General features: G+C 41.4%; 2 protein-coding genes across 3 annotated transcripts; one reads left to right on the top strand and one right to left on the bottom strand.

Moving 5' to 3' along the window:
• Positions 1-3,245: 3,245 nt before the first annotated feature.
• Positions 3,246-5,357, bottom strand: LOC133028036 (carbohydrate sulfotransferase 3-like). Its single transcript, XM_061095230.1, has 2 exons — positions 5,241-5,357; positions 3,246-5,039 (listed from the first exon to the last, which is right to left on the bottom strand). The coding sequence occupies exons 1-2, from the start codon at positions 5,318-5,320 to the stop codon at positions 3,815-3,817; spliced, it is 1,305 nt and encodes a 434-aa protein (XP_060951213.1). The 5' UTR covers positions 5,321-5,357; the 3' UTR covers positions 3,246-3,814.
• Positions 5,358-11,186: 5,829 nt separating this feature from the next.
• On the top strand, positions 11,187-16,000 carry ghitm (growth hormone inducible transmembrane protein). Of its 2 annotated transcripts, none has more exons than XM_061094545.1 (9): positions 11,187-11,253; positions 11,557-11,718; positions 12,325-12,427; positions 12,607-12,718; positions 12,829-12,970; positions 13,086-13,194; positions 13,408-13,596; positions 14,922-15,093; positions 15,390-16,000. In XM_061094545.1, the coding sequence occupies exons 2-9, from the start codon at positions 11,584-11,586 to the stop codon at positions 15,472-15,474; spliced, it is 1,047 nt and encodes a 348-aa protein (XP_060950528.1). In that variant the 5' UTR covers positions 11,187-11,253; positions 11,557-11,583; the 3' UTR covers positions 15,475-16,000. The 2 variants fall into 2 exon arrangements, with proteins under 2 accessions (XP_060950528.1, XP_060950527.1); XM_061094544.1 differs by having other exon boundaries at positions 11,239-11,307.
• Positions 16,001-18,128: the final 2,128 nt, after the last annotated feature.

Here is an 18,128-nt window from a genome sequence, read left to right on the forward strand (position 1 = left end):
TTTCGATCTAGACATGATTTGTACATTTAGGGTGGGAGACCTGCTTTATTTTCTCTTGTGGGACTGGGTATAGAGGGGTTGGCAGCTCCTTGCACAAACACTGAGGTCATTATCAAAATAATAAAGTGTCCCAGTGAAAACAAGAGCAAACCCAAGAGAGGACTGTATTTGGGCAGAAAATGTCCCTCGTGTTCATTGCGTCTCAAGTTTTTTTAAAGATACCACACTCATCAAAAACAATTGACTTTGTTGCTTTATACATTTCGGTGGCTGTATTGGTCAGACAACTTAAGCCTCATGCTCACAACTCATTTAGGCGCTTTTCACATGTTGCACTGAAGCTAAATCCAGAGAAAATGTCCATCCGTTTCCGCTCTGGCTTTCTTTTACGGGGTGGTCAACCACAATGGAGTACTCAAAAAAAAAGAGAAAGAGAAAGAAAACACAAAGTTTGACAAATGTTTTAATCTCTTCAGCACACAAATTGCCCAATTATGACTTGGAGAGTCGTCTGTGACACAGCGTGATCGAACAGTTTCATACTTCCTGCTGACATGAGTGTACACATAGATAAGAATAAGAGGATGTGACAGGACGTATGTAGATGAGTACACTATGTGCTGCTGCGGTTGTTGGTGTTTAAAAACATTTGAGTTTCTGAAACTGGTGCAACTGTGCAGCCGCGGCACAGAAACAAAACCGCATCAGATCTTTGATGTCTCTATATATGGTCTGAAAAGAAAACAAATTAAAGCACCCAGGTTACTGTTTCCTGTTAAAGCCCAAAATGAGAACAATGTGTGGCTTTAATAACAGCGAGACACTTGCCACTTGATCTTGCGTCAATAAATGGCAACAAAAAACTTGTTTCACTGCCTAATTTTGTTTGATATTCCCCGACAAGTGCTTCCTTTATGTAAAGTTTGCCACAGAGCAGCTTCGGCCGATGTGCTGGGAAATTAGCACACATGCATTTTATGTAAAGTTGGAAAGAAGACATCTCCAGTAGATCAACAGATTGTAAAAAAACTGCTTAATGTGCGTCCTCATCTCTCATCAGGTGTTTGCAGTTAGGTTAGAGTGATGAAATTCTGATCCCACTAGTTATCACATGCAACAACCTGACTTTTATGAATTGCATTCCTCAGCGCAAGATAATCTACTGTGAGTTTTAGATTTATGTCTCTTCCTGAACCGTTATTATCGTCCCACAAACGCCACACATTTTTTAGACGTCTGCCCCTGGAGACGTGTCTGAATCACCTGAATTTTTTGTCTGTTGATCTGATCTTGCAGCGTGGCATCACTCGGGTCCTCCACTCAGGCTGTTTTGGCAAATTGCAAAACCCTGCACGGTTGATGTGGCAGGGTACCATATAACTGAGCAGGAGGGTGGGGCTACCTAAATGCCCTCATTTCACCGCTGGGTGGGGGCGGGAGGTTGGGATCGGGGAATGGGGGGTGAGAAGGCTTTAATTCAGTGGAAAGTGGTTATTCTATATTTTACCCAACCATACAGTGACTCCACCCTCCACACGTCCCACATAAAGTCACTCCAATATAAGAGTTTACGAATGCTGAAGCTCTCCTCATTAGGTTGACGCTGCAGACCTGGCAGCACTTCTTTTTAAAAGCGAAAATAGAACAACCAGCCCAAACAAACCACATAATGATCTGTTGATATGAGTGTATATACTTCAAGAGCACTGAGGTGGCTTGGCTCAGCGACGTGTGGGAGCATGAATGAGAGAGTGGATAAAATAAAAAGTAACTCGTTAACAAATGAAGAAGAATTGTGTCAGAGAGAGAGAGAGAGAGAGAGAGAGACAGTATAAACGACAGGCTGTCTGCATTTCTGCTAGTGGGTGGGGTCAGGTGGACGAAAGCGATTTGGACCACATTATATGTAAAGCTCGGGGTAATTACTAGGTTTGGAGACTCAAATAGCCGGGCCCTCGGTGGTAAACACACTGGAAGTCGAGGCAGCTGCCTCCACAGTATCCTGCCCTCTTGCTGCCTCAGACACAAACCAGTCAGTGTGCAGAAGCCCTCAGCGTTTGGCTTAGATGGGGCTCAACCAAAAAAAGGCAAGAGTCGCTTCGATTAACCAGTCAAACAAACAGTAAAGGAGGCTTGGAAATCAGTGCAGGGGTTTCACAGCTCAAAGCCACGTGAATGAAATGTTTCTTTTATAGATTTCCTTCTTTTTCTGCACAAAGCACAAAATACGTCAACAAACTCTTACATGCATAAAGAATAAATGTGAACCAGCCGTGAGCAGTAATGGACCAAATAAGAGGAACACTTCAAAGCACCATTATACAATTGCTAGTCTGATGCTCGCTTTTTTTCGAGCAAAACACAGCCCTTAGTCACCAATGAGTAGCAGTACAAGACAATAACAGTACAAAGACATGTCAGTCTTTGGTCCACCTGACCAACTATTGGAATTATCTTTAGCTTCACAGAGATTTTTGCCTGAAGCCCCACCGTGAGGGTGACCTTTATGTTTTTTAGTGAAACATCTCGACTGTTTTAAGGATCGCTCTGAATTGTGGTCCGGATATCCACATTGTCCAAGGGATAAATCTTGCTAGCTTTTGTGATCCCCTGGTAGTTCCACCACAACAGGGATTGAGGTGCACGGGTTGTTCTATTAGGAGCTTTGCAAACGGAATATTTATTGCCTGGGAACTGTTTACTCAGCGTCTGTGTTCCTTTTATTTCACACCCAAACTGGATATCTTTGATATTGATCTGCCACATTTGCTTCCTGTTGTCATTGCTTATCCTCTGTGATCGTTGCATCTGTCTGGCAGGTGTAAAACTCTTTCACACAACTTCACAAACTCAAGAGCTTTAGTTACAGATTCAATACTTCCACATTTTCAATAATAAAAATGAGTTAGTAAAAGATGGTTTATTGCAACAAACAAATAAAAAAAAAGAACAGACTAGAACATTGTCATCAAACAGTCTGGCAGGCCTGAGTATTGGGGGGGCCCCTTTTTTTTAACACCAGCCAAGAGACTTGAGTCAATAGACAGGGACTTGCTGACAAACCTCACACAATCCTGCAAACCAGCTGCAGTTGGAATGTTTGAATACAGTAGCAGTGTAAACATCTGTTCGACAGAAAGGGTTCTTTACACTCCAAAGGATATCTTAAAACGATTTTTGGCCAATTACATACATGCAAACTACTACGTACGTGTGCAAGAGAAGTGCCCCCCCGCAGTGGGGGGGGGGGGGGGGGGGGGAATACCTGTGGAGCACATTCCAACCTGGAGTCATGAAATTTCAGCACAAATTCTAAATAATTAAATTGAGCCCGGTGAGTTACTTCATTACATCTCATGCATAGAATAGGTATTTCCTCTCTCTGTCATTACAACTCCTTTCAAGTTTCTTTGGTGTAAAAGCAGCTTATGTGACTAACTCAGGAGTTGCTGCACAAAAACTAATAACTAATGAGGAACCTGGAAGTCTTTGAAACAGCTCATATATTGCTCACATGCCCACAGCTATCTAGCTTTGGATTCAGATCCTGATTGCATAAGCCAATGACACAGTTTTGCATCAGATCAAGTGCAAAAACCTAGGACTTCCTTGCTTTAAAAGTTAAATATATGTATTTTCTGCTCAACAATACATTGTCTTCTTCAAACTATTTTAAATAGTGAAAATCTTTAAATAGCACACTATCAGAAAAAATAAAGCTCTCTGTACCAGCATGAAAGACCCTAATAAATATCAGTCATTCCAGAAACGTTTGGTTTTCCTGCATCAAGATTCAGAGTTTGTGTCCGTTGGCCTACAAAACATTAAAAACCTTATTCTCGATCAAACTCACAGACTTATCTGTTAACATTTCTTCACTACTTACAAATTTGTAGCCAAAAAGTTTCAGTGTTGGCCCACACACTTTCTGTACAACCTGGGCTATTTTGAAGGGTATGCTAAACCTCCATTTCTCTACTTGTTCTGAGGAGTTTTTCTGTGTAGAGTAAACACCGCTGGTATCCTTGGAGGCCTGGGTGTTCTTCAGGATCCAGGATTTCACTTGTGGAGTGAACGGGATTCCAGCAAATCTGTACATCTCAGCTGCCTTTCTCATAGGGAACCGGGCAATGTCCTCGTAACGCACTAGCATGTAGCGCCCACGCAGCCACTGTGGCCGCCTGAGGCCGATCTCTGCAGACATCTTGATGTTGTCGCAGTTCCCTTTCAACTTCCTCACCTCGTCATCATCGATGGGTATGTCCCCACCTGAGGCCCACTCCTTCCAGTTCTTGTACTTGGCTGCAAAGGCCACCATGCGTGAGGCCAGAACAGCCCGAGGATCCCGAACCAGCTGAATGAACTTCACGTCAAGACGTGGGTCCTCAGCCAGAGGACGGAGGGTCTCCAGCTGGCGTACCCTCACTGACTTGATGGCCCTGTGCTCCTTCTGGAGGCAGGACAGAGAGGCCATGGTCAGGTTTAAGGGCCCACAGCGCCTGCTCTTGCAGTGATATCGCTCAAAGACCCCTTTGACGAAGGGGCTGCAGACTGACTCCTCGCACAAAGAGCTGCTGGACTCCCTGCGGAAAAGAGCGGTGGTGATGTGGTCCACAGGGAGGGGGTCGATAAAGCTCTCCAGCTGGGAGAAGTCACACAGGAGGAGCTGCTGGAGCACATTGCGGTATGCCTTGGCTGACGCTGTGGCGTTGGTGCCTCCAGTGTCCAGTGTCAGCATCTTCTCCACGTGCCACAGCGGCTCAAACAGGTAGAACATGTTGTCGCCCTGCTGGTTGAAAAACTCGCCCACAAAGGAGGAACCGGTCCTGGTGGTGGCCAGCAGGAGGATGTGTTTCCTGCCCCTTGTCATCACCTCCTGGTGCTCGCTGTAGTTCTCCAGGCGCCGCTTCATCAGCGTGAAGGCAGAGTCATTCTTGAGTGGGGTAATGGAAGCATTGTGCTTCGGCAGAATGTGGGAGAAGCTACTTGGCTGTAGAGGGGTCTGGGGGGTCTGCTTTAACGTGAGCTTATCCGACACCCTGTGAGTGCGAGAGGAACCACAGAGTCACATAAGCTTTCTAAGTTAACACAAAGAATTCATAGCTTTGTTATTCATCTTTTCACTTGAAGCAATTTTATGCTGCTAAAGTATTTATGAAATACCTGCTCAGGAAAAACAAGCACACACACACTTGCAGAAAATCACAAGCACGCTTCATTGATCACTTAAATGGACTTACCTTGAGATAATGTTGTTTTCCTTCTCAATGATAACAAGTGCCACAAAAAAGACAATGGATATTGTGTATTTGATCCTCATTCTTGGATGCAGCTGTGTCTGGATATGCTTTTACAGACTGCTTCTTAATAGGTTCTGCCAATCTCGCAAGTCTCCAGTCGCCTTCTTAAAGAGCCTTCCAGTTATTTGTATTCCTCGCTGTAGGCAATGTTTCACCCTGTAAATGAAATGCACATCAACCTGTCAGTTACACATTTTGCACACATGAGCACGGCTGCGAGCACCTACTTGGTCTCAATTCTCTCCCCGTCTGCACACTTCTAGATATTCGTTTGAACTATCTGTGGAAATTGGGAAGTTGAAAGTTGCGCATGTGAAACTACACCCTGATGCTGCATCAGAGTTGTGGTTGCACTGTGACTATTGTCATCCCTACATGACTCTTTTCTTCCTCTCTTAAGTGAGCACAGCATCAGGCCAAAGATTCACTTGGCCTGATGCTGCAAATACATCATATCTTCGGAAGGTAAGAATAGACAATGGCTGGAATCTGAGACAGTCCTTCCCACGAGGAAGTCCTTGTTATCTTTAAGTGCACCAGTGCATTTCAGGAACATGCCCACCCACCATGCTAGACTGGGAGCTGCTGCACTGCGTTTACTGTATGAGTCAGTCTAATGAACAGTGAGTGCACATATGGGTTGAAGTTAACTGGGTTGACTGGGATGCTCATGCAACCAATACTTGATATCATACTGTATATATTCAATAAAGCACATTAGCAATAGTTAGACCATGGTACGTTGGAAGAGAACATTGTGATCTGCAGATTCTTTAAAGGCCAGAGGAAGCACATTGTCTTTCAAGGTTAACTGGGGAGAGTATAGATTGTACCAGAGTAGGAACTTTCCTGATGAAGAGGAGCAGTTTGGATAATTGGGTGTTTTCTTAGCAAGCTAGACTTGGACCAATCAGGCAACCCTGTGTGTAACTGCAATCAGTAATATTGCATCCCTCTTAGAGGAGCGTGGAGTGATGGCTCACTTATGCAGCCTCCACATGCGAAGAGTACTGTGTCCATTTCAAACAACGCAACAGTCACTGCCAGCATACTTCACTGCGTCTTTTACATCGCCATGGATACATCCACTATAGCAGCATACAAACATGTGGACGGAGGAGGAGGTAATTCTGTACTTCTCAACAAAGTCTAGGCAGAGTAGCATCATATGGATGCCTGTAGTTTCTTACCAGCTCGCAAAAACTCTTTAATTGTCTTCCTTGTGTCCAATGCCCTCGTCACTTGAGCTGTTGCCTACACTGCCCCCTGTGTTTCCTGATGGACATGCAGGGGACGATGGGAACGCAGAGTACAGACAGAACGCTCTGTCCATTTCTGTGTACGCATCTCAACTGTAAGAAGGTTAAAAGAATGTGTCAGAAAAAAGGTTATTCATTCTGCAGCCGCTCTATACTCTCTGTTCTACAAAGAAGGAAAACTTTAGGATTCAGTGTTAAATTTCCTGTCCTTCATTTGAATTGAACTTGATTCCTACAAACCCAAAAGTTAATGTCCTGTACTCTAATTCCACAAAAGAGTAGCTGCTTGTTCGAAGTCAGAGTTGTCTGGGTTACAGTGATAATGTTACCTCCCACTGCAGGTATAGCAAGGGAGCCTGCAGTCCAAACTACCAGCTGCTCCTTCATGTCAACACTGGGAGGAGATCTTTTCAGCAGAGGCCCTCCGAGACATGGGTTACTGCTACAGTAGACCATCTGGTGATGGGCTAATGACTTGTTGCTTCCCCATAATGTGCCTTTGTGCTGCTAAAATACTGACTGAGTCTGAGGGGGGTTGGGGGGGGGGGGTACATAAGTACATGCAGAGGTAAAAGCAGTGTTGAAACTGAAGGGGAGAGGCCAGAGCTCTGAGCCTGGAGGCCATTCAGTCTGTTTATATGCCTGTAAAGGGCAGAAACTGGGTAGTGAAATTAGGATAAGGGAAGCACTAATAACGCCTTTTAGGGAATATCTTGCACATTCCTGTGGGATTAATATTCCTTCAGCTTTTAAAATAACTTGTCACGGATCCCTGACTAATCTTTGGATTTTAACCTTATCTTGTCCACCTCCTCTGCCATTGAAGGGGTCAGCAAGCAAGAGTAAACAAGACCGCCTCCTCTCTGAGAAGTGTAATTTTGATGTGTGCCCACATAAAATAGCCTAGTTAGAAATGATTGCAGTAATCTGGCACACAGAAGATCTACAGTACTTTTATTTGAACCTGAATCAGACATCTGAGTTTGTGAAGACATTTGTTCAACGGATCTGTCAAGTGCCACAAACAGATCCCTGAGTGCGTCTCTGATCGCTCAGTGTTAAACGAACAAAGGTCTGACACATTAGTGAAACTGTTGCTGTTTATCAGCCAAGCCACAAGCAACAAACCAGCCTTTTCACACAGCAAAGCAAGGTACTTGAGTTTGACACAGTGCAAAGAATCATCCTGAATTCGGACAAGCCTAAACGTCTTTTGAGTTTCTTTGTAACACATCTGGAGGTCAGGTTCTCACATCCTGTCCAAGAGACTACAGTCTAAACACAGGGAATGGTTGGACGCTGCCTGTGAAATTCTCCGGGAGGGGATGGCGAGTTCTGTTGACGTGGAACGGCGCGTAATGAAAAGGTGAACGGCTTGTGCGCCGAGACACGTTTTTGCCGGGAGGAAAAAATCAGCTCCATCTTGCACCACCCTGCCGCATGCCACAACCACAAAGGTCCCTTTACACAGGAGTGACTCTGAGCCCCATGTGGGCTGAGATCGGAGAACATAAACTCCCAGGTCATTCACACCTCACTCGGGTCAGTGACTAAGCCCCTGGATGTTACAAGTCATGTAGAACTGGTCAGACAGTAGGCTGCATCGGAGGAAATCACTAAGTCCTTAAGCGCTCAGTTGTCGTTTCACATTGTGCGAGTACAGTCTCCAGCAGATGTGAGTGGAAGTTACAGTTCAGCCCATTTATCCTGCAGTTGATTTCTTACTGTACCTGAACAAATTAAGACGAACACTAAAAATGATTTGGCTTAATGACTAAGACGCGAGGGGACGATTGCCGACAGAAATGTGTAGTATTTCATATTTAAGCAGTTCAAGTTTTCTCCAGATATGATTTGAAATAAACCAAAAAAACACGCTACAACAATTCATCAAGAAAATAAGTGGTCTGAGGTTTTGTCATTTGTATGGTAAATTAGATGTAAACCAATTATCTCGGCTTATTGCATCTGCTGTGCAAAGTCAAAAAAAAGGAGAAAAAAGAACACACACATGAGCTGACATTCTTGAATATTCACAAACCACTGAGGCATATGACACGTTTGATCATCTGCTCATAACAAAACCGCCACTGCACTATTTATCATCTTGTTACAACGGCTTTTAATAGCTGCCTTTTATTTAATGTACATCTCATGTGAAGACAAATTAAATACCAGCCAGCCGAGCCCAGTTTTGCTTCAGATTGTGTATGCTGTATGTACACAGTATCCCATTACAACACACAATGAAGGGGGTTTATCTTTCCACTACATTATCTCACACACACAGTATTTATTTATGTGTGAAAAATATAGGGGGAAGTGTCCATATGTAGAGAAATAACAGGGTTAGGGTTAACAAATACAGATTGTTTGACATATAGAGGCGGAGCAGGGTTTGGCGATTATACAATAATATGTGAAACCTTTACCTTATGTCTATCTTTGTAATATTTATGGTTGTATTAAGTCATGTCATGAATCCATGAAGGAAACATAAACTACTTTGTTTTTGATACCTGTCGCTACAGAGGCTATTAACTTACAACCCTAACATAGGATTCCCTTCACTTAAACAATGTACAACAGTTCAAATTAGCCTCTAAAAACACTCTGTCATTTCCATCTGGTTACTTTATCTTTGATGTGTCTGAATTTAGCTTGTAGAGAATCTCCAATCGTGATATACAGCGCACTCATATGTCAACATTGCTCTATAATTACGCATGCTGTGATAAGAGAGTATAATTGTCTATATAAGGACATCTGAGTGTGTTGTTGTTGCGTGTATACTTTGGCAATGTGGCAAAGTAAAACATGCAAGGGTCTATATTTCAATGATTCAGTGATTTGTCTGTTATCTGGTATCATGACACAGTGGTGCTGTTGCTATGGTTACAAGCTGTTTGACAAGTGCCGGGTAATCAATATGGTTAACTAATTATCTTGTTCGATATTCAGTGAATTAGTTTGGCGAGAAAAGTTATATGATACATAGTCATCTAAAATATCTAGATGAAGTAATTTAAAGAAATACAGCAGCTGAACTTCAGTCCTACATATTTGTCTGTGAGATAAATATGTTTGGGACAGTGTGAAATTTTTGAATATCAATATGCATGCATGGTACATATCTTCCCCTGTGAATTTGCTGTTAGTTTATACATTGATTTGATTAGAAACTTAAATGGGGAGAATGACTCTGCTTATATATATTTTAGCAGTCGTCAGGGTCCCTGCAAATAAAAGTATGCACTCATGGGTCAAAAGGACAAGTAGTCCATTGAAGTCCTGCTTTCATAATAAAACTGAACCTTAAAGAAAACCACTTACCACAACTATAAACTTTATTTTACTTTGGAGTACTTCTTATTCATATCTCAGTCCTACCATATGATATTATAGGTTTTAGTAATCAATGAAGTAAATCTGGGGGAAATCTTTTTGTCCATATACAGTATACCCACCATCATGATGACCTGCGGTGTCTGAACCCGTCCTGCCTCGTCTGATGCACGAAGCTGTTTACCGTTTCCTCCAGGAGCGAGTCCGCACAGAAGAATAATCCCATTACTCCCCGAGGCTTCACTTCCCCTCATGTGCCAAAGAGTGATCCGACCCAAGAGAAGAGGAAGCAGGAGCAGAGCTGGTGGAAGTGAGTGAAACCAGTGGATCAGATGGGAGCATGTTGGATGGAGCTGGCTGCAGGTCAGGCGCTGAACTGGAGAAGTGAAGAAGTCCATCCAAAAAGTTGCGACTTCGGGGAGTCACACGAGAAAGTTTGGCCCAGTGGAGTGGAGCTGCAGGCAGGGGGCGCGCCTCCGTGACCCCCCCACACACCCCACATACACACACACACACACACACACCCTCAATCTGTTCTCTTTAATTAAAAATAACAAACATTCAAACCTTTTGATTTTAAAAACTTCAACATAAACAACCCGATTCACACTGAAACTTCAGATATTTCTGAAAAAATACATGTTTTTATTATTGTTGATGTGACAACAAAAGGTGGCAGCACGCCACCTAGTGGACAAAAACACATGGTGCGTCCCAACGTGCATATAGATAGAAAAGCGTAATTACAGATGCTGAAATTATTATAATGTAATATCCTACAGCCTTTATTTCAAAGGGAAATATTTTTAAGTTATGGCAACAACATGTATGTGAAAAGTAAAGTAATGTAAGCATATAACTGGGGTGGACGTAAGATAAGGAAGAATTAGTTTTACAACTTTTAAAATGTTTTTGTCTTTTGTTCGTTTGTCTTTACATTATTTTTTTCTGTCTGTTGCATTAATATCATTATTATCACTATCGTAATGTATTTGTTGTGCTTGTTTATCTCTTTCTCCACAGACTGTGTCCTACTACATGTGTATGTGCACCAACTGGTGAATAAAGGTTCAATAAGGGAAGCATTTGCCTTAACTCTGGTCTTAACTCTAAAAAAGTATCTGTCATCATTGTCAACTAAGCAGTTACTTTTCAGTTCATTATTTTATCTTCATATTTGATAGAAGCTCCGTTTATACCCTTTAATAAATATAAACTACAACTCCCTTCGGTCCCGTCGCTTGGTGATGACGCACTGACGGAGACTCTTCACGAAGGTTGCAAAACAGTTGCGTCAGTGAGCTGCGCACTTGTATCTCGGAAGGTGAACGAAGAGCTTTGAGTTTCGGGTTCGTAGTTTCACGTCACAGCTGTTAAACTAAAGTGTATCAGTCACGTTTATAGTAAGTTCATGTGTTAAACCAGAACTGTGTCAGGTTCACTGTCTGAATCTATGAGGCTGTAGCTGTAAACGCGTATTGACGTAGATGTACCATGCTAGCTAGCTAACGTTGGCTAGCTTATTTAACTGTGGCGAAACGTCACATCCCACTTTGATGTCGCCTTTAAAGAAACTGTGTTTTTTCCGGCTTCGTGACTTTCACATAGAAACAGAGGAAAGCAGCAGCTCAGTTCCTGTGTTTGTCTCTCAGGTTGATCCAGGATCACACACAGTCAACATGCTGCTGGCGAGGCTGACGTGCCTGAGGAGCCTGCCCACGGCCGGGCTCCGATCCGGGCTGATACAGGGCTCCCCGGCCCTCAGAGCTCCCACCCCCCTGAAGACATGCCCCCCGCTGTTCAGGCCCCAGCAGGTAGACCACCGGCAACACACGGCTTCATAGCAGGGATCTCCAATGTGTCTCAAGACGGCAGATCACTGCTACACACACAACACTACTACTACTACTGTAGCAACTTACTTATCTTGTTACTGAATATGAAATAACCCCCTTAAAGCAGTGTCTGTAGGGTCAATATATAAAGCATAAAGTCCCTAGTGTTTTGAGTACATTTAAATCAGTGTTTCATTGGTGTGAGATGTCTGTTTATCATTTAATCTCTTGTGAGACTATGTATATGTTGTTTATAGACATTAAGATTACCATAAAAACGTTTACCTGTAGTGAATAGGATATGTCTGAACCAATTTTGGTGTCAATGACACAATCAAGATTTGTTGGCAGCCACTAAAATTTTTCAAACAAGCCAAGAAAACCCACTATTAACCGATGGGATGCAAACTTGAGCTATATTATTAGCAGTCCAACCAGTGTCTTCATAAGTGCATCTGACCTTTCCTCTTACTAGAAGTTGCTCTCAATAAGATTACCAGACTGTAGCCCAACCCACTGATAAATAAAAGCTAGACTTGATTGCTATTTGTACATTTTGTTTCATGCCTGTTTTTCTTTCACCAGGGTTTCTCCTCTAAGGCCAGGTTTGGTTTCCGCCGTGGGAAGACGGCCAAAGACCAGCTGAAAGAAGCAGCGTTTGAGCCGGCGACAAATACTGCCATCAAAAGTAATCACTTATTAAGAGGATCATGTTCTACAATTTACTGTTACATAACTGGAGTTTGATTCTGTTCACCTTAGTCAACAATCTATAATTTTACAAAAATATCAGAAGCCTTTGTAGACAGAAAGTAATTCGTTTTATGATATGATGCAATGAAGTAAAACTTTTTTTTCTTTCCCTAGTTGATGGTATGGGGAGAATGTTTCTGGCTGGAGGTGCAGTAGTTGGTCTTGGAGCTCTGTGCTACTATGGACTCGGCATGTCAAATGAGATTGGTGCCATTGAGAGATCAGTGTGAGTATAAGCTTTTTGTACCAACGGCTCTTTCATTTAGTTTTTCAAGCACAGGTCAATTCAAAGTGTCCCATGTTCAACCTTCTGTTGGCTTGTTCTTATCTGTGCAGGATCTGGCCTCAGTATGTGAAGGACAGGATCCACTCCACCTACATGTACTTTGCAGGCAGCGTTGGAATGACCGCTCTGGGGGCTGTAGCTGTGAGCAGGACCCCGGCACTAATGGGTCTGATGATGAGAGGATCGTGGATCGTAAGCTTTAAAACACAACACACTCTCACATATTGACCTCACAAGTTTTCTAATAACTGTACTAATTGAAGTAATGGGTTATTAATATGAATCCCTGCTGTTTGTTGTAACCCAGGCGATTGGAGCGACTTTTGCAGCCATGATTGGTGCAGGCATGCTGGTCAGGTCGATTTCGTATGAGCACAGCCCAGTGCCCAAACACCTCGCTTGGATGTTCCATGCAGGTTCGTAAGATGTCCTGTGAAGAAATATTATTCCATTCTGTTGTCCCACTCAGCCTTATTTCTACTTTGTAGTTGCCTCGGTTTAACACTAGAGGGCAGTCATTTACAGGCTCGGCAAGAATCCACAGCAGTTCAATGTTGATATATCTGTTTAGCTGTTGTTTATTTTGACTTGGGCATTCATCAGTCTGTCTTGTTGTTTTTATTGACAAGGTGTCATGGGTGCCGTCATCGCACCTCTCACTCTCCTGGGAGGGCCCCTGATGATGAGGGCTGCCTGGTACACAGCAGGCATTGTGGGAGGTCTCTCTACTGTGGCCATGTGTGCCCCAAGCGAGAAGTTCCTCAATATGGGTGGTCCGTTGGCTGTGGGCTTCGGAGTGGTCTTCGCTTCCTCTATCGGTGCGTATATTGCAGTGTCACCCCGTAAACCCCGTCGTGGTTTCTACACAAAACACTGAAAATGACATTGCATGTCGTAGAGAATGAAAGGGTGTGTTTACACCAGCACCCCCGCTGTGCCACCACAGTCAGTGGTCTCAGTTAGAGGAATAGAAGGGCGCAGTTTTTAATTGCAGTGTTGTTGATCTGAACCAAGTCTTTGCTGTATATTTATAGACCATTGTGTGATGGATGTAAAATACAGTCTCCTATTTGCATAACAGCAGTGCAGTGTTTACCACCGATGACAATTAAAGTATATTATCATAGCAAAATGTCACTTATTTAAATGAGACAATGTGTAGCCTACATGGTGAGTACACATGAAAAGCATGACTTTTCTAATATGTGTGTTTTTACTATGACAATGTGTCATGTATGAAATTTTTCTTCTACACAAGATGATAATCTATTGGAGATGCAATTATGATGAGAACTTCACATCAGTGTGTCATTTTTCACACAATCCATTTGATTTATGTAAATGAATTTCCGGTGTTGTCACACAACAGGAAAATATCTGTATGAATTAATTTCCATGAACTACAGTACTTACTGGTATAAAATTATATATAGCTGAATGTTTTCATCACCATGCCAGGTTCAGTCATTTACTAATGAAACTTTACTGGGTTCATCATCTACTTGCGATTGTCATACTTATAATATTGTTAATGTTATAGAAAATGTTACTGTAATGATGTGAAGATTTCTTTAGTTTAATATCTGTGCTTGTCAGATAGTGTAACTACAGTTTGTATTTCTTCACACATTTTTATTTATCTGATATTATTATTTCATAATGATAAAACATTGAACTTAACCATCAAGTATTTGACATGCATGTATAGTTTGTATTTTGCTTTGGCAAAGAAACACAGATTGAGAATAGAATCTTCATTGTTGGAGAGATGTATAAGAAAGTAACTCAGTGGCAGTTGTGAACACTTGAGAGAGCAATAACAAAAGTGCTTTTTCTGTGACGCCTCAATTTCCAAACAGAGCAGAAAAATCAAAGTGCACATTATGATGCTTTTAAATGAACTAGAATGATTTGTTCAGATTTTGAATGGCATACTTCTTTTTAAACAATTGATGATAGCCATACATCACTTTCATATCTGTAAATTCATAAGGAAGATAGTTCATTCAGTTACCGACATATTGTCATTAGATATTTAGCTGATTGATTATTTATGCCTCTATGTTCTGTTATAACTATAAATCCACCACTTTACAGGAACTGTTCATTCACTCTGATAGAAAATGTCCCTGTGTTTTTCCAGGATCAATGTTCCTGCCGCCCAGCTCGGCATTTGGAGCAGGACTTTACTCGGTGGCCATCTATGGAGGCCTGGTCCTGTTCAGCATGTTCCTTCTCTACGATACACAGAAAATCATCAAGAAGGCCGAGACGCATCCTCTCTATGGCGTGCAGAAATTTGATCCAATCAATGCGTAAGTTGTTTGCAGAACATTGTTTATTTAACATATATGTTTATGTATAAAATACTCTTGAGAAACACTTGATTTTTAGTTTTTTTAAGACAAATATGTGTTTTCAAGTTGTCTGTTTGTACTTATTCTGTCCATCACAACACTCAGTAACGCCTCAAATTGATTACAGACCAGATCAGAGATAATAATCAATTAACGCAGAAAAGCACTTAAATCCAAACTGCTAACATACATTTTTTCTGTAACTATACGTATTTGCATTAAAGGCGAGTCTGACCCTCTTCTTCGTCTTACAGGTGTATGGGGATTTACATGGACACGTTGAACATCTTCATGAGGCTGGTGATGATTCTGTCGGGCGGCGGTGGCAGAAGGAAGTGAACGGCGGCATCCTGACGCCAACCTCACTTTGACTTTTCCACAGAGCTGAAAAAAGCCATGTTTTATTACTAGCTGCATACACCAGGTGTCATTCCTATCCAACTAGTACCTAAACATAAATACTTTGCAAGTGTGTGAAGAGGAGGATTGCGCTCTCTGGTGCGTGCTGCCAGTGAAGAAGTCAAATATTTGTGCATTCATAATACAGACTGGGCTCTCACCTTGATTGGGAACGTATCTGTTTTATTTGAGGGGTCACAGATTATTTTACCTGCTTCAGATGTCCTTTGTATTGTTCGTTATGTTTTCTATTTATTTTCTTTTGAATCAACAGGAATTGGGAATAAGCAACAGAAACAACACATACATCAGCTGTTCGTAACTGCTCCAAGTATACACGGAAATTGCACTTAAGTGAATAAAAGGGTTTAAGAGACTGACTTTAGTTCATGTATTTCTGAGATATGTTCAGTTACTTCAATGATGGAATCTCTTAATAAACAAATAAAGGTTATGGTTTTCATCAGATGCTGTGTCTTGCCCATTGTAGTTTACTTTTAGGGTAAAGTCCTCTTAAAATGTATTACAGGAAGATAGTTTGTTTGTCATAGAAAAATCACAGGTCAAAAAAAAATATATATATGATTACAGCTTAATTCTATTTTAGCTGCTTCAGTTTCAGGGGTCCTGGGGTTGTTTATGTTGGCTCACTGCTGAATACAGCAGAGCATTTGTTAATGCACTATTCCTGCTATGGTAATTATGTGGGAAAAAACCTAATGCAATTTAAATATAACAGCCTGTATTCACGATTGTTCCCTTCATGAACAAATATCTGATGAATATAGAATGATAATTTTCATTAATCCATTATTTTCTACAAATTGCTCATTTTAAGATGGAATACTTTCTCATAGTTTTGGTAGTCTTTTTCTTAAATATCCTCTAAAGTCACAATGATGGGTATTTATTAAAAGCTTTTTACCAGATATTCATGAATTTTTATTATTTCTGATTTAACATCATAAATTCAACTCTAACTCTATCTCTGTGCTGGGATTTATAATGTGACAATGTAAAAAAAAAAAAAAATATGGTCAAATTGTCAAATAATTTATATCTTAATAATCAAACTTTAGGTGCACAATATAAAAAGATTTATGGGTAACAGCTTGCAATGACCTTTAAAGTAAGTTTATTGACCAGCAAATCCAAACCACCAACACAAACAATCGGAGCAGCAGCAAAGATCAATCCTGAGTTGAGTTTTGTCACTGCTCCTACTTAATATCTCAAAAGTTCATAATTTGCCGTCCTGCCCCCTCAGTTGTGGTGACCAGCCCCTGAGGGACTAGCGGGGGTGCACCTTGTATTTGCCTACAAACGGTCAGTGTGTAGCAGCAGCAGATGACAAAGGCTTAGCATCGTAATCCTCTTGTCCACCATCTGCCTGCTCCTCTAAAATTAAACCTCCAAACCAGGGCACTCGCAACAGATGCTAACATCTGTAAATGTGCAGGTGCTTCATTAAAGCGCACATGCACATGGAGCACACAGCTGCCGGCCAGTGTTTCAGTCCCTCAGATCATGTTCATCACAGGTATGACTCATGTATGCTGTGGATGGAAAAGCACTGCGGACGGGGGGGATAAAGAAGGCAATAATGGATGAGTAGGAGGGGAAAGCCTCTGTGTGCAGGGATCTGCCATGACTGGGGATAAAAGTCACCCTCTGTCAGTCATTTTCAGATTGATGACCAATAGCTGGTTGGTTTCCAAGGTTTTTACTGCTTAATGCCGGCTTGAGCCACAGTGTGTGCGTGTGAGAGAGAGACATTAAAGACAATTTTGTGTCATGGTTATAAACCACCATTTTAACCCCAAATAAAACTCCAGCTCTTTGTCATTGCACTAAAGTTTACTGAATCCGCACTCAAATATTTTATGTCACCTTAATATTTATCTGCAGACATTCATGTTCCCCAGAGGATTAATCCTAACAGTGTCCCCTGACTTTTTCTCCTAAAGCCAACACGAAGTAGACTTTGATCGTTTTTAGTAACGCTACAACGCTACCAATATATATCTAATTTGTTCATTTCATATGTAAAAATCTATTATTACATAATAATATAACACAGTTCATTTGTGCATTCCAACAACATATTACTGATATGGTCAATTAGATTATGCATATGCTCGGATAGTTATTTATTTATTTAGTATTCAGTATTTAGCCAGATTTTTGAGGTTTTTGGTTCTTTAGGCTAAAGTATTTCTGCTTTATCCCCTTTATATTAATCTACTTAATCTTAGTTTAATCTACTTTATATCCTATTAAATAAGTGCAGGCCTTGTAGTCTAATTAAAGCAGTTTCTGAAGTAAACAAGTTGTTAAAATTACCTCCAAGAAAAACATTAGAATGCGGCAGTAGAACAAAAAAGGATTTATTATAAACCAAGAAAAAAAACATATAATATCATGTTTTTTAATTGTCTTGTGACATTGTGTTTTCACAGTCAAACTTCACGTTAACAAGAAGCCGTCCTTGGATTCAGGCCATGAATTTATTTTGGTGAAAGGAGCAGATTTTTCCTGTGCTGCCAATCAGTGAGGTGTGTACAAGCGAGTCACTGAACATCACACGCTATTTT

The sequence above is a fragment of the Limanda limanda genome, chromosome 21, assembly GCF_963576545.1.
Source record: "Limanda limanda chromosome 21, fLimLim1.1, whole genome shotgun sequence".
In the NCBI taxonomy this organism is placed as follows: Eukaryota; Metazoa; Chordata; class Actinopteri; order Pleuronectiformes; family Pleuronectidae; genus Limanda; species Limanda limanda.